This window comes from Mustela nigripes, chromosome 2 (genome assembly GCF_022355385.1).
Source record: "Mustela nigripes isolate SB6536 chromosome 2, MUSNIG.SB6536, whole genome shotgun sequence".
NCBI lineage: Eukaryota > Metazoa > Chordata > Mammalia > Carnivora > Mustelidae > Mustela > Mustela nigripes.
Genome location: NC_081558.1, coordinates 3,112,009 through 3,127,175, shown reverse-complemented (window position 1 = coordinate 3,127,175; position 15,167 = coordinate 3,112,009). Strand labels below are relative to the sequence as shown.

Genomic DNA, 15,167 nt, shown 5'->3' with positions numbered 1-15,167 from the left:
GAATGCACCATTGGAACCATCCCTAAGTGCGCAGTTGGGTGGCATGAAGCACACTCCCACGGCTGGGCCCCCACCCCCACCAGCCATGCCCAGAACATTTGTGTCTCTCTGTCGCCGTTAAACATTAACTCCCCATCTTACCCTGCTCCCAGCCTAACGAATTTTAAGTGGGACTGGGAACCATCCGAAGCCTTTCAGCAGGGGGCGAGGAGCGGGGGAGAGGGGATCTGATTTCACTTTAAGAGATTTCTTTGGCGTTATACCTTTCCCATTCGCACTCCCTCCTTCCCACCGGTGCCCATGAAGGACCTGCTGTGTGCCGGGCTCTGGGGTCTGAGCAGTGGACAAAACAGATCCGGTTCCCCCTTGTCACGGGGGAGATTGTTCGTATAGTAAACCAAGAAACAAAGTTCCGTGATGACAGATTAGCTTCTCCTGAACCTGTGCGTGCACCTTTCTTCAGGCTTCCTGAGGGAGGTCTGACGATCAGCACTGTGTGAGTTTCAGGGGTGCAACTCAGTGATTTGACGTGTGCACAAGGATTGCACAAGGATTGCCACAATGAATACGTTAACTCCCTAGTTCCTGTGCAAGTGATGAGAACATTTTAAGAGCTACTCTTGGAGCCATTTTCAAGTATATCACATTACTATGCATAGTAAGGATAACTATAGGCACTGGGTTGTACATTACACCTCCGGGATGTACTCCTCTTAGAAGGGCACGTTTGTGCCCTTAGACCAATACCTCCCCATTTCCGGCGCCCTCCAGCCCCTGGCAGCCACCATCCCGCTCTCAGTTTCGGATTTTTAAAATTCCACACACACGTGAGAATACCTAGGATCGGTCTCTGTCTGCCTGACTTGTCCCGCGTAGGGTAACGCTCTAGAGATACAACAGCACGGAGGTAAATGGCAGCATGGTCTTCTTTTTTACTTTTGAATAATATTCCAGGGTGTGTCTCTCACATTCTTTCTTTTTAAGATCTTATTTATTTGAGAAAGAGAAAGAGAGTGAATGAGAGAAGCAAACGAGAGAGAAAGAGAGTGAGCATGAGCAGGGGGAGGGGCAGAGGGAGAAGCAGGCTCCCCACCGAGCAGGGAGCCCCGATGTGGGGCTTGGTCCTGGGACTCCAGGATCAGGACCTGAGCCGAAGGCAGACGCTTAACCGACTGAGCCCCCCAGGCGCCCGCTTGCTTGCTTGCTTGTTCCCTTCCTTCCTTCCTTTCTTTCTCTCTTTCTTTTTCTTTCCTTCCTTCTTTCTTTCTGTTCTTTTATCACATCTTTTTTATTCATTCATTTGTCAATGACACTAGGATATTCCATGTCTTGGCTACTGTGAACAATATTGCAACGAACAAAGGAACACAGGTATCTTTTCTAATGTTTTCTCTGGCTAAATACGCAGAAGTGGGATTGTTTGATCACATATCCCTATTTTTTTCCCATATATCCCTATTTTTTATGTTTTGAGGGACCTCCATACCATTTTCCACAGTGGTTGAACCAATTGGCTTTCCCACCAACAGTGCACAGCGCTCCTTTCCATGCCCCTGCCAACATGTGTTACTTCTTGTCTTTTTGATCCTATTATTCTGACGAGTGTGAGGCACTATCTCACTGGGGTTTGATTTGCATTTTCCTGATGACAAGTGATGATAAGTGATGTTGAACACCTTCCCTGTATCTGTTGGCCATCTAGATGTCTTCTTTGGGAAACTGTCTATTCAGGTCCTTTGCCTATTTTGTCGGTATCCGTTTCTGTGTGTCAAACTCTATGGATCTGTTATTCGGTCTGACTGTGCCTCTGTATGGTTCTTTGTGTTTTCACCTGTCTCTGGGTCGTATCTCTATCTGTGGGTTCATGAGGATATCCATCTATCTTTCTTTATGCCTGTCATGGTCAGCCTGCATGTGTGCCTCTGAACTTATGTGTCCACAAGACAGAACTCCTATTCATTCTCACAGCTCAAAAGACAGAAAACGCTTCAGAGATCATGCAAGGGAAAAGGAGACATGGCCAGCCATGATGGAAGTCCTGGGTGCAGGTAAAGATGACACATCACACCTGAATGTTTAGAATGCAAACAAACAAAAAAAGAAAGAAAGAAAGAAAGAAAGAAAGCACTGACTAGCGAAACCCCCAGGGTGCAGCCAAAGCAGTTTTCAGAGGGAAATTTGTAGCCTCCAAATGCGTTTATTAGGCAATGAGAAAGATCCAAAACAAAGAGCACCTTAGAGTCAGATGAAGAAAGAAAGAGTAGAAGGGGCCCTTGGAGACTGATTTCAACTTCATGGATATGGAAACTGAAGCCAAAAAAAGTTAAGCCGCTTGCCCAAGATCACAAAATAAAGCCATTCCTAGTGAAGCTGGGAGCCAGGGCCAGGTTTCATCCCACCCAGGCCATTGTTCAAAGCCCATGAAGACTTCGAGTGTCACTTACTTTTGAAATCTATTTTCTAGAAATGATTTCATTAAAAAAAAAAAAAAGCCAGCAACAATATGTCATGAATTGAAGACAAATGCTTTTCATTTATTCATTGAACTTCCTGGTTGCTCAAATTTATTGCAAAGAGTACCTCTTGCTTAAAGAGCTGTCCCTATTCCTCAGGCATGGTGCCTTGCAAATCTGACCCTAGATTTCTGGGTTGGGGGAAGTGGGTATTCAGCCCCAGAGATTCTCAGGTGCCCGCACCCCCCCCCCAAAAGCAGGAATCAGAGGAATGAAAAACTGGGAAGAAGCAGGTAGAGAAGGGTGCAGGCATCCCAGCCTCCTGCCCTCTCCCTGCCAGGAAGCAATTTTGCAATTCTGACCAGCTCCTTTCCCCTGCTTGGCTCGGGCCCAGCCACTAACGGGAACAGGATGTGGGTGAGGACTTCCCTAGGAGGGGAGGTGGCCCTGCGGGCAGTCCAGGCAGGTATAAGGCTACCTCACCAGGCTAAGGGAACATAGATGGAAAAGAGAGCGGCCGGCATGTCCTCTTGGAGCCCACAGCGCAACCAGAGGTAAGCCCCCACCCCACCCATGGTGGGCAGAACTAGATAGCAGACCATTCTGTCTAATGTACCAAAGTCACAGGGCTAGACATGGATCTGCAGGAATAGACCTACAGCTGTAACGATAGACAGACGTGCTCTCATACACACACTCACTACAGAAGTCCCAGGTGTTCCCCGGGCCAGACAGAGATTTGGAGGCCCACCAACACCTCCTGACCAACACCCCATCAGAGGCCTGCTGGAGGCACCAGGAAGAGCAGAAGTCCCAGCCTTCCAAGGACTGTGATGTCAACTGTAAACCACCCCATCCTAAGGCCAAATTCCTGTCCCAGATCTGCAGGAAGCAGGATGCACTTTTCATGTTCAGAGTTCCCTCTGGAGTGCTGGGTTGCACCCAAGCACTTTGGAGTGAGAGCTGGGGCTCCATCAGAGAAAGAAACAGAACCTTGTTTGGATAGGAAGAGCAGGAGGCCAGAGGGGAAACCTTGGGAAAATCAAAGAAAGCTTCATGGAAAAGGGGGCATTGGAGCAGGGGCTTTGCAGGATAAGTAGGAGTTCACTGGCCCTACCTTTAAAATTTGGAGCCAGGGAGCTAAAAAATGACCCGGAAGAGGCACCTGGGTGACTCAGTGGGTTAAGCCTCTGCCTTCGGCTCGGGTCATGATCTTGGGGTCCTGGGATCAAGCTCTGCTTTGGGTTTTCTGCTCCTCAGGGAGCCTGCCTCCTCCTGTCTGCCTGCCTCTCTGCCTGCTTATGATCTCTCTCTCTCTGTCAAATAAACAAATAAAATCTTAAAAAAAGAAAGAAAGAAAGAAATGACCCAGAAAACAAGCCAGAGCAGAAGAAATTAGCAAATTTGACTGGAAATCATTAACAGTCTGTTGGGGCTGGGCTGGCCACAGAGAAGGGTAGCATTTATGGGTCAGACTGAGAAACTCAGTTTTCAGAGAGTTAGATTGCTCTCCAGATCTGCAGCAACTTCTGGCAGCTCTTGGCAGGTGCGGGTGGAAGCCAGGACAGCAGCAGGGGGTGACTGCCTGAATCCAGGGGAGCCATGAGGGGGCATGGTCCCGGGTGTGGAGATGGAGACAGGAAATAGTTGGCAGAGTCTGGGGACCCTTTCATGAAGCGGGGTATGTCTTCTGTCATTGCCTGCAGCCCAGGAGGCCTGAGTTCCCATCTTTCTAGAACACTGTTCCTGCTGCTGCTCTCTGTGGTCTCAGCTCAGGATGTCACCCCAAACCGGGACACCTGCTTGGTGTTCCATTCGATCAACGGCAGCTCCGTCTCCTGCCACCCACCGGCCAAACTCCCTCACCGCCTCCCCGCTGACACGGTTTACCTGGTGGTGGAGTTCTTCAACCTCACCCAGCTGCGGGCCGACACCCTCCAGGGCGCCTCTAACCTCCAGGAGCTGCACCTCTCCACCAACCAGCTGGAGAGCCTCTCCCCCAAGTTCCTGCTGCCAGTGCCTCTGCTGAAGGTGCTTGACTTAACCGGCAATGCCCTGACCCGGCTGCCCCCCGGCCTCTTCCGGGTCTCTGCCGCTCTCCACACCCTGGTGCTGAAAGAGAACCGGCTGGAAATCCTGGAGCCCTCGTGGCTGCAGGGGCTCCAAGCTTTGGGGCATCTGGATCTATCCGGGAACCGCCTCCAGATGCTGCCCCCTGGGCTGTTGGCCAACTTCACCTCCCTGCACATCCTTGACCTCAGTAATAACCAGTTGAAGACTTTGCCCCCTGACCTTCTGCGGGGCCCCCTGCAGTTGGAGAGGCTGCACCTGGAGGGCAACAGATTGCAGGTGCTCGGAGAGGGGCTCTTGTCACCCCAGCCAGACTTGCGCTACCTTTTCCTGAATGACAATAGGCTGGCCACCGTGGCCGCTGGCGTCTTCCAAGGCCTGCGGCAGCTGGATATGCTAGATCTCTCCAACAACTTGCTCACTGGCGTCCCCAAGGGGCTCTGGACATCCCTGGGGCAGCCCACCCGAGACATGAAGGAAGGCTTTGACATCTCTGGGAACCCCTGGATCTGTGATGAGAAACTGGACGACCTCTATGGGTGGCTCGTAGCCAACAGAGACAAGATGTTCTCCCAGAATGCCACACGCTGCGCTGGGCCTGAAGCCTCGAAGGGCCAGAAGCTCCTGGAAGCAGCCAAGTCCCACTGAGGCCTGGGACCGAGGTAATGAGACAGGCATTACCTCAGCTCAGTGCACGCCACTCAGCAAATAATTCACCTTCAGCTTCCCAGAGCTGCCAGGACCTGCTCGGCCCAGGCTGCCCAAAATGCACGTGGGGCTTTCCAGCCTCCTGTACCCTCTTCCAAGAATGTCTTTCCCTGGGGCACCTGGCAGCCTCAGTCAGTAGAGCACTCGACTCTTAATCTCAGGGTCATGAGTTCAACCCCCACGGTGGCCATGGAGCCTACTTAAAAGAAAAGAAAAAGAGAAAAGAATGTTTTCCCCCGTTTTCCAGATCTCTTGATCTCCAGGTTCCCTCAGCCTGCTCGGCTCCCTCTGGCCCAGCCCTGGCTATGCGAGCGTTGTCTCTATCTGGTTCTGCCTCCCCACTTTGTGGGCAGAGGTGGGGGGAGAGGGTGTCTCCGAATGCAAGGCCTGGGTCTGTCTTCCCTCAAAGCCAGCATCATTCAGTTTGGGGTCAGACCTGAGGGCTTAGGAAATAACCGTGGAATGGAATTGGAATTCTAGCAGAATTCACTGTTCCGAGCACCTCCCAGGTTGACTTTCTAGTCCTCCCCAAAAGGAAGGAGAAAGGGGGCACCTGGGTGGCTCAGTGGGTTAAAGCCTCTGCCTTCGGCTCAGGTCATGATCTCAGGGTCCTGAGATCGAGCCCCGCATCGGGCTCTCCACTCCATGGGGAGCCTGCTTCTCTCTCTCTCTCTGCCTGCCTCACTGCCTACTTGTGATCTCTGTCTGTCAAATAAACAAATAAAATCTTTGGAAAAAAAAAAAAAAAAGGAAGGAGAAGGAAAGAAGAAGCCTGACCCAGGGCCTGGGGTGCAAGATATAAACTTCCAGAGGGACGGCAGTGGGGATCTGATGGCCCGTGACTCCTCCTCCCCTCCCCCCATCCAGGACTTAACTGGAAATAAAACACTGACCATCGCCCAGAGTGTCATTTTACCAGTGGACTCCTGCCAGAGCTTGTGTCCTGGGGAAGGTTTAAATTAAACCAGATTGCTTCAGGTCTCTAAACAATTTGTCATGCTGGCCCATGACAAGCCGTGGGGGATAGCCACCCACCCAGGGTGGGCTTGGGCGGGCTGGGTGGAGCTGAAGGCATAGGAGCCTGTGTTCCTCCCACTCAGAACCTTGGGCCACCTGCTGACACAGTGCTGGGCATGTTGGGAGCCAGAGTCAGATTTGGGGGACCCCTGGGTGTCTGAGGACGGGGTCCCTGGAAGAATGGTCATGGTCACATTGGTGGTCATTCCAGGCATGATGATGAATGCCAGGGAGGAGCCTGGAGTCTGGCCGAGTGGGGTTTGAATTGGATCCTTCACTTTGCTCATCTGTAAAATGGGGACTAAGGGAATGGGCCGGCCGGGATTCCTGGCCAAGTTAAATGGCAGATTTTTTTAAATAACCAGAATGACCTTGAGGACTTGCCTAAGGTCACTCCTCTGGGAGGCGGTGGGAGCTGCAGGATCGTCCTCCAGGGGTATCTGCGGCAACAGCAGGGTGACAGGTGGCCAAAACTGGCCAAGGAAAGTAGCTCAATTCTGGGGCATCCAGCGTCCTCAAGTTACTATGACAACTGCGGAGCGCCCCCTACTTCCCCCCACCCCCGCCCCGACCCCGACTCCGGCCCCAACCCCGACTCCGACCCCGACTCCGACCCCGACCCGGACAGAGCCCCAGGGAAGCGTGCAGGGTGGGGAGGGTAGGCTGGAGCCCCGCCCCCGAGACACGCCTCCGCCCGGCCCCTCCCCATTGGTCAGTCCCAGAAGGTCCGCCCCCCGAGCCGCTATAAGGCGGGAGAGGCCAGCGGTGGGCGGAGACTGGAGCCAGAGTCTGGGGTCCGCAGGGGCACTTGGAGGCTGTGGCTGCACGCACCCAGGTGAGTGCCACGCGGAGGGCGTCCAGGAGAGCCCCGCAGATTTGGGGGCTCCAGATCAGATGGGCGGGAGAGGATCGAGCGGCGTGAGAAGGAGGGGGATGATGGGCGGAGCAGGTGGCCGAGACCCTTGGCCCAGTTGGCTGAAGCTCAGGACCCAGTTGGGTGGGGACCAGGGCTCTGAGGGCACAGAGTGGAGATAAAGGAAGAACTGCGAGCAGGAGCCTCAGGTCGAACTCCCCGCTCTAAGCGGACAATGGAGTCCGCTTAGATGAGTGGCTTTGGAAACACCACGGACCTGCTGGCCGCCTCAGTTTCCCTGTCAGTCTGTGGACTTACTGGGATTCTGCAGCTGCCCCCTCCACCCCTGCCAGAGGCTGCGTATGCAGTTCTGTCGGGGAAGGGTGAGTTGGGGGTGGGGAGGGACGGCAGGCACCTCCTCTCCTTTGCAGAAGGGGAAACAGCTCAGAGAGGTGAAGGCACTTGCCCCAAGTCACACAGCAAGTAATGGCAAGATTTGAATCCAGGTCTTTCTCTCTCCAGGCCCATGCTTTGAATCACTACAGTGTCCCCACCTTGCCAGAGCTCTCTAGTGTGCACCTGCTGTGTGCAGGGCCCTGTGCATGCACTGTCACATTGTCCATGTCCCTCATGACACTGTGAGGTAGCTACAACCATTACCCTAGTTTTTTTGTTTGTTTGTTTTTTAAGATTTACTTATTTATTTGAGAGAGAGAGTGTATGGGTGTGCAAGCAGGGGAGGGGTAGATGGAGAGGGAGAAAAATCTCAAGCAGACCCGCCGCTGAGCACAGAGCCCAGCACAGGCCTCACGACCCTGAGATCACGACCTGAGCTGAAACCAGGAGTCGGGTGCTCTACGGACTGAACCACGCGGGTGCCCCATCATTACCCTATTTTGAGGAGACTGAGGTCGCAGGAGAGAACAATACTTGCCCAAGTCACCAAGCCCAGCGGGACAGAACCCAAGGCCTGGGCAGGACCCAGGGGGGCTGGTGTGTAGAGGCCCCTCTCACCCTGTCCCGCCCCGCAGGGTGTTCGCAGCAGGCATGTCAGAAGATGAGGCTGCCCAGGCCCCCCGAACCAGCTTGTGGGAACAGAACCAGCAGGTGCGGGGCTGCCCTGCCCACGGAAGAGGGGCACAGGCCAGAGTGGGGGGATATCCCTTCTGGGACAGTTTCAGACCAGGGACCCCCTCTGGACCATGGGGGGGGGGGGTGGCACAGCCTACTCATTTCCCAGAGGGGCACAGTGGTGCCGGGAGTGGGGAGTGTCTCTCCCTCCCCCACCCCCGGGGTCTCTGCCCAAGACTCTGCATCGACCCCGCTCCCAGCACTTCACGCCTATGAATCTTGCAGCCCTAGAAACCCATTTAACAGATGGGGAGGCTGAAGCCCCAGGTTTCCTGCGCAGTCCCCCCAACCCTCCCGCCCACGTGGTCATCCTGGCCCAGAGAGGGGACGTGTGGACTGAGGTGTGACTGAGCTCCCCACACACCCCCACCCCCACCCCGCCCCATCGGGGCCCCTCTGACGCCACCTCTTCCCGCAGAATGTGGTGCAGCGCGTGGTGGCCCTGCCGCTGGTCAGGACCACGTGCTCCGCCGTCTTCGATGCTTACAGCGCGGCCAAGGACAGGCACCCGCTGCTGGGCTCTGCCTGCCGCCTGGCCGAGCACTGCATGTGCAGCCTGACCACCCGCGCCCTGGACCACGCCCAGCCGCTGCTCAGCCACCTGCAGCCCCAGCGTGAGTCCCACCCCGCCCCCAACCCCCCAAGACCCTGGGTCCCGCCACCCAAGACCCTGGGTCCTGCAGTATGTCCCAGCTGCCCCCCCACTCCTGCTCCATCCGCATGAAGGCTCTGGAGGGCACCTGCTGAGCTGGGACCTCCGTGAGAGTGCCGTTTAGCCTGTCCACCTGTCTGTGCCCCCACCCACACGTCTCACCCTCCCCCAGCCCTGCCGGTGCCACCTCCCACACTCCGCCTGCCCACACTCCCACCCCTGATTCCACCTGCATTGCTCTGTAGGTTGTCCCTCTGTGGTTGGATCTCCTGGACCTCCGTTCTTGGCTGTTTATCTGGGCCGCCCTCTTTCTGTCCCCTTCCTGTGTGTCTTGATGTCCTCCCTGGTTGAGTGGCCTGACACACCCCAGGTCCCTTTGCCTGTCCACCTCCCTCCCCGTCTTCCTCTCTGTCGCTGCCCCTGCGTGTCCCGAGCCCCACATATCCCTGGACTCCTGGGACCAGCTCCTGAGTCCAGCCTGGCACAGGGGTGGGGGTGGATCGAAGGCCTTGACTTCACATCTGACCAAGGAAGGGGGTCACCGGAGGGTCCCAGCTCAGGGCCTTCCCCGCCTCCTCCTCCTCGGCTCCCCTGCTCGCTGGGGCATCTGAATCGGGCACGAACGGGGAGTCACCTTGGCACCGGTGGCAGCCCGGTGGCAGGGCTGAGGCTGGGAAGACAGTAGAAGTGGTGGGGTCCAGCCTGGTGCCCCACCCCCACCCTCAGGGTCCCCAGCCCCTCGCGGGGTGGCCCAGGCCTCCCCTTACCTCCCCCTGCTCCTCTTGCCCTCACTCACTGCCTCTCCCCTCCAGTGGCCACAGTGAACCACCTCGCCTGCCGGGGTCTGGACAAGCTGGAAGAGAAGCTGCCCTTTCTCCAGCAACCTTCCGAGACGGTCGGTGGGGACCCAGGGAGGGGTGGGGGTGGGAGGGAGCAGCGCAGCCTCCCCGGGACCAGCCTGGACACCTGGGCTGGCCAGACAGGGCGGCTGAGTCAGGTTTGGGCCCAACTCAAAAAAAAAAACACCAGCCAGACGAAAATAATCTGCACCCGAGTCTAGCATCCCCTCAACAAGCCCGTGCGGGAGAACTTTTCTTTGCCTCCGTCTTATAGAAGGGAAATCGAGGCCCAGGGCCAGGAGGGGCCAGGGACCCCTTGATACCGAGCCCCAGGGAGCTGGGCTGAGAGAAGGAAGTCAAAATCTAGAAGGAGCCCCCTCCCACCAGGTGGTGACCTCGGCCAAGGATACGGTGGCCAGTGGTGTGACGGGCATGGTGGGCCTGGCCCGGCAGGGCCGCCGCTGGAGCGTGGACCTAAAGCGCTCCATGAGCCACGCCGTGGACGTCGTGCTGGGCAAGTCAGAGGAGCTGGTGGACCACTTCCTGCCCATGACTGAGGACGAGCTCGGTGAGGCCGCCACCCTCCTGCCCTGCCCTGCCGCTGAATCCTTCTGCTCAGTCCGCATCCTGGTGGGGACGGATCCCAGAAGTCTGGGACTTGGGCAGGGCCACACAGCAGTTCAGCAGGAAACACTGAGCTGAGCCCGGGCCTGACGTCCGCATCCCCATCCATGGCCCCCCGATCCACATTCTGCTAGAAATCAGACCACACAGACCCTAAGAGTCTACGGGGCTCAGAGACTTGAGGGTTGTGAGCTTGAGTCCCAAATTGGGGGTAAATAGGACTCAAAAAATAAAATCTTACAAAACAAAACAAAAAGCACCATTCTCCAACTTTCTACCACCTGTCTCTGACCCCAGAGACGATCTGACCTCCCAGCCCCTGCTTTAGGGCCCGGGAAAAGTGTGTCAAGGCACTCCCTCGTCTGCAGGAAGGCTGCGAGTCATTTATGAGGCACCTACTGTATGCCAAGCACCTGCAGGATATCCCTCACTGACCGTTCAGTCGAGGGGTTAAGAGCGCCTGGGTTGGAATCCCGGATCTGCCTCTTGCGTGCCGTGGGACGTATTTCCCTTTGCCTCAGTGTTCCTCATCTGTAAATGGGGCTAATAGCAGTGCCTAGGTCCTAGGGTCCGGGGAAGGTTGAGTTGATACTGGTAAAGGAAATGAGAAATTAGGGAGTCCGTGGGCTTGTCCACCCAGAAGGAGAGTGAGCAGATGTGGTGGGGTGGCCATGCTGACCCCCTCCCCCGTCCCATCCCCCAGCGGCCCTGGCGGCCGAGGCTGAGGGCCCGGAAGTGGGGTCTGTGGAGGAGCAGAGGAAACACCAGGGCTACTTCGTACGTCTGGGCTCCCTGTCCACGCGGCTCCGCCACCTGGCTTATGAGCACTCCCTGGGGAAACTGAGGCAGAAGAAACACCATGCCCAGGACACACTGGCCAAGCTGCAGGAGACGCTGGAGCTGGTGAGAGCCCTCTGTCCACACCCCCGCCACGATGCAGGCCCGTAGGCATGGACCGAGTGCCGGCTGAGGACCTGGTCCTGAAATGGTCTGAAGGGAGAGGCACAGCCGAGCTCGGCTGCCTCCCGCTGTGTGTGTTCAGGGCTGGGGCAGCTCAGGGAGGGGTCAAGGCTGAGCCTGGGGAGACGGGAAGGGGTTTCGTCCAGTGGGGGGGGGGGGGGCAAGAGCTGGAATTTACAGGCAGTTAGGGTAGTTCAGGAGTGAGAAAAAGTTCCCCTTCCCTTGCTTTCCTGCCACCAATCCCAGCCCTCCTCAACCTGTAGGTTCTCGCCTCTTCCCTCACTGTCCATCCCCCCCTGCTCCAAAGGACCATGGCAGCTCCCGTTTAACTGAGCTGGATAAGTTCAGACGCCCCTAACTTCTTCCTCCTGCTGCCTCTCAACCTCCGTGCTTCCAGGACTCAGGTCAACACCAGAGCAAGCCCCGACTCCCCTCTTCTCCTCCGATCCCACATCCCGCACACCAGCCAGTACCCCAGCTCTGCCCATAGCTCCCCCTCCTCTTCTCTCGCCCAGGGCCAGCCCACCCCCAGCCCCACCAAGGACTCCACTCTGACCTCCCCACAGCACCCACCAGAGGGCGCCTATGAGCCCCTGAGACGGTTTATCTCTGAGCACAACGTCCTCAGGGTCCATCCAGGTTGTAGCAGGGGTGAAAATGCCCTTCCTTTTCAAGGCTGAATCATATTCCAGAGTGCAGATGGACCACACTTTATTTCTATTTATCTCCTAGAGCCTGCCCTGTCCCGGGTGCCGAAGACACAGTGGGGGTCCAGTAGGGGGATCAGGGCCCGGCCAGGAGGGCAGGAGGGAAGACTTCCTGGAGGGGGAGTCATCTACACTGAAACTTAAACTGGAGCGAACCAGGCAGGGGCATGGAGTGGAGGGAAGTGCATCGCCAGCAGAGGGAGCAGCACAGGCAAAGTGAGCCTGAGTTTTAGGGGCCCCACAGGTCTCAGGGTCTGACCAAGAGCAGAGGAGAGAGCGGGCAGGTGGGCCAGGCTGGATCAGCAGGTGGGGGAAGGTTGCAGGGAAGAAGATGTTCTCTAGATGTTTATCGAGACCAGATCCAGGCTAGGATGCTGGCTCCCCTGAGCCCCCAAATGGTCCAGCTCTGACCACTATCCCCGCCCCCTCAGATCAACCTCATGCAGTGCGGTGTGACACCCACTGCCCCGGCCCAGCCTGGGAAGGTGCATGAGCTTTGGGAGGACTGGAGCCAGCGCTCCCCAGAGAATGGCCGACGCCGCAGCCAGGTAGGGTGGGAGGGAGAGGATCAGCAGGGGGAGTGTGTGGGGGTGTGTTCTGGATCTGCCCGGGGCGCCAGGGGCCAGACTCGAGCTCTCTCCAACCAAGTGTTGAGCTCCGCTGTTTGGAGGGTGCATGGAGAAACTGAGGCAGGGGCTGGTCTGGGTGGGCGGCCATCTGGTACCCTGAGGCCCCTCCCTTCCCCCAACAGGCAGAGCTGGAGACGCTGGTGCTGTCCCGAAGTCTGATGCGGGAGCTGCAGGGCACAGTGGACGCGCTGGAGAGCAGCGTGCGGGGCCTGCCCCCGGGCGCCCAGGAGAAGGTGGCCGAGGTGCGGCGCAGTGTGGACGCCCTGCAGTCCGCCTTCGCCGACGCCCGCTGCTTCCGGGACGTGCCGGCCGCTGCCCTGGCCGAGGGCCAGGGCAGTGTGGCCCGGGCCCACGCCTGTGTGGATGAGCTGCTGGAGCTGGTGGTGCAGGCCGTGCCGCTGCCCTGGCTGGTGGGGCCTTTTGCGCCCATCCTCCTGGAGCGGTCTGCGCCGCCGCCCGACCTGGAGGTTCTGGTGGACGAGGTCGTGGGGGGCCCCGACCCCCGCTGGGCTCACCTGGACTGGCCGGCCCAGCAGAGAGCCTGGGAGGCCGAGCACGGGGACGGGCCAGCCCTCCCAGAGGACATTCCCAAGGAGGAACCCGTGCCCCCCAGCCCCCCCAAGCACACCCTGATGCCAGAGCTGGACTTCTGACCAGAGGCGGCCGCGGGGCCGTGGGGCAGCAAGCAGGAAGCCCGCTTCTATCCGAGATCCCTGCTGCCCCCTAGTGGCCGTGTGTTCGCAATAACAGCCCACGCGGTGGCCTCGGCCTGGGTGCAGGGTGGGAGTGGAGGGGCTGAAGTCGCCATCTTAGACCAGCTGCACTGATCTCAGGCCCTCTCCAATCCTTCCCTTGAGCATATGGGACTGGAACCCAATTCAGGTCCCACTAGCCCCCGGCTGGGTTCATCTGTCAGTGGCCCTGTCCCTGAACCCCAGAAACCGATCAAAACTCCCCATAGAAGCACACGTTTTGCCCAATGGCTTCTACTTGGGGTTTCGAAAAGGGAGCACCCTCCTCCCCCACCACCTTGTACACCCTGGACTGGGGGGTCCCGGAAGATAGCCAGCTGTATCCGCTGGGCCGGCAGACCCACTTGCTTTGCCCTTTGGGGTTTTGTGCTCCGGAATAAAGGTGCTTTGTGTTGTTCAAAGGCCTGTGGCCCCTGTTCAGGCCAGGGTGGGTCTTAGTTTCAGAGTGCCGGGGACCTCAGGTGTGTGACTGCATGGTACAAGCAAAGGTTCGAGATTTGAAAGCGTGAGAATGCCTCTCTGACCAGCTTGACAACTTGTCGAGTCCCACCTCTATCACCCGGCCCACATGGTTAGGCACCCAGATGTAGCTTCCTGGAATGGAAGCTATTCATACTTTAGTATAAATGAATTTCTTAGCAACTGCAGAGAACGGGATCAGAGGGAGAAAGAAGTCAGACAGGGCAGCCTGTCCTATGCCAACCTCCCTAGACCGAGGGGTGTTGAACTTGCTGTGATTTTTCCAGCTGCACTGGTCAGAATGGGGCAGACAGAGGTAGGGGAAGGGCCACGGGCCAGTCTCTTGGGGGCCTTCCCATCCTTTGACCGAATTCTTGGCTGCCCCTCAGACTCCCCTGTGGCTGGGCGGGGTGTTAGGAAACCACAGTGTAATGTGGTGAGGTCAGGGTGGCCTCTGGCTTCCCTAGGACCTGGCCCAGGGGCGGCTCTGGGAGGCTGAACTACCTCCCACTAGCCAGACTAACTTCCCCGCGCCTGGTCAGGAACGTCCATGGCTCCCACTCACCCTCAAACCAATTATCCAAACTCCTTACCCTGGCATGCCGCATTCCCAGCGAACTCTGCAATCCCCCCACCTCCAGGCCTGTGCACAGGCAGTGCCTGGAGTCCTCTCCCACCCCACCACCCGTCTCTTGGACACATCCCATCCATCTTCAAGCCCCAGCCCCAATGCCACCTCCTCCAGGAAGCTTTCCCTCACTCCACCCCAGTGGGATAGCTCCAACAATCTACAGCTCACCTTCTTGAGACTCTAAACCCCCTTCCGCTCGGACTGAGAGCCACAGGCAACCTTGTCTTCTCTTCCCCCACAAGGCTGGGGGCTCCTGGAGGGCGAGGCATGGTGAGGATGGGCAGGGTGGCACACGGGAAGGGTGTTTTGCAGAGGGAGTGACTCGGGCAAACGCATGGCACTGGGGGACAGTGGGGGAGTCAGCGTGGCAGGACCAGTGGGAAGGGAAAGCTAATGGACTGAGGAGAAACCTTGGAAAGGGGTGGGTCAGTAGATACGGCCCTGGGCTTGCATCTCAGCCTGGCCTACGCCTGCGTGGGCAAGTTGCTTGCCTCCTGTGAGCCTGGATTCTCCTCTGTGGGGGGGGTATGAAAGTAGCGAGGCGACCATACTCCGTCCTAGGACACGCTTCACGTTCGGAAGCTGCTGTTCGCTCATTCATCTGTGCGGCCAGCAAGCAAATACTGTTGAGAACCTGCTGTGTGCCAGGCAGGCGGCAAACTAGGTAAAAATCCTGCTCTCT

At 57.5% G+C, this 15,167-nt stretch overlaps 2 protein-coding genes across 3 annotated transcripts; both read left to right on the top strand.

Annotated features, from left to right (window-relative positions):
- Positions 1 to 2,896: 2,896 nt before the first annotated feature.
- On the top strand, positions 2,897 to 6,128 carry LRG1 (leucine rich alpha-2-glycoprotein 1). Its single transcript, XM_059388695.1, has 2 exons — positions 2,897 to 3,007; positions 4,160 to 6,128. Exons 1-2 carry the CDS (start codon positions 2,955 to 2,957, stop codon positions 5,169 to 5,171), a joined length of 1,065 nt encoding a protein of 354 aa, XP_059244678.1. The 5' UTR covers positions 2,897 to 2,954; the 3' UTR covers positions 5,172 to 6,128.
- An 837-nt stretch (positions 6,129 to 6,965) lies between these two features.
- Positions 6,966 to 13,796, top strand: PLIN5 (perilipin 5). 2 transcript variants are annotated; one of them, XM_059388715.1, is made up of 8 exons: positions 6,980 to 7,083; positions 8,133 to 8,208; positions 8,651 to 8,846; positions 9,697 to 9,779; positions 10,111 to 10,291; positions 11,051 to 11,250; positions 12,446 to 12,562; positions 12,766 to 13,796. In XM_059388715.1, exons 2-8 carry the CDS (start codon positions 8,149 to 8,151, stop codon positions 13,294 to 13,296), a joined length of 1,368 nt encoding a protein of 455 aa, XP_059244698.1. In that variant the 5' UTR covers positions 6,980 to 7,083; positions 8,133 to 8,148; the 3' UTR covers positions 13,297 to 13,796. The 2 variants fall into 2 exon arrangements, with proteins under 2 accessions (XP_059244699.1, XP_059244698.1); XM_059388716.1 differs by lacking the exon at positions 8,133 to 8,208 and having other exon boundaries at positions 6,966 to 7,083.
- The last annotated feature ends 1,371 nt before the right edge of the window (positions 13,797 to 15,167 follow it).

Coding starts and splice junctions, on each gene's coding strand:
- LRG1 (XM_059388695.1), top strand. CDS start 2,955: ATGGAAAAGAGAGCGGCCGGCATGTCCTCTTGGAGCCCACAGCGCAAC. Junction 3,008..4,159: donor AGCCCACAGCGCAACCAGAG/GTAAGCCCCCAC, acceptor CATTGCCTGCAG/CCCAGGAGGCCTGAGTTCCC.
- PLIN5 (XM_059388715.1), top strand. CDS start 8,149: ATGTCAGAAGATGAGGCTGCCCAGGCCCCCCGAACCAGCTTGTGGGAA. Junction 8,209..8,650: donor TGTGGGAACAGAACCAGCAG/GTGCGGGGCTGC, acceptor CTCTTCCCGCAG/AATGTGGTGCAGCGCGTGGT. Junction 12,563..12,765: donor ATGGCCGACGCCGCAGCCAG/GTAGGGTGGGAG, acceptor TTCCCCCAACAG/GCAGAGCTGGAGACGCTGGT.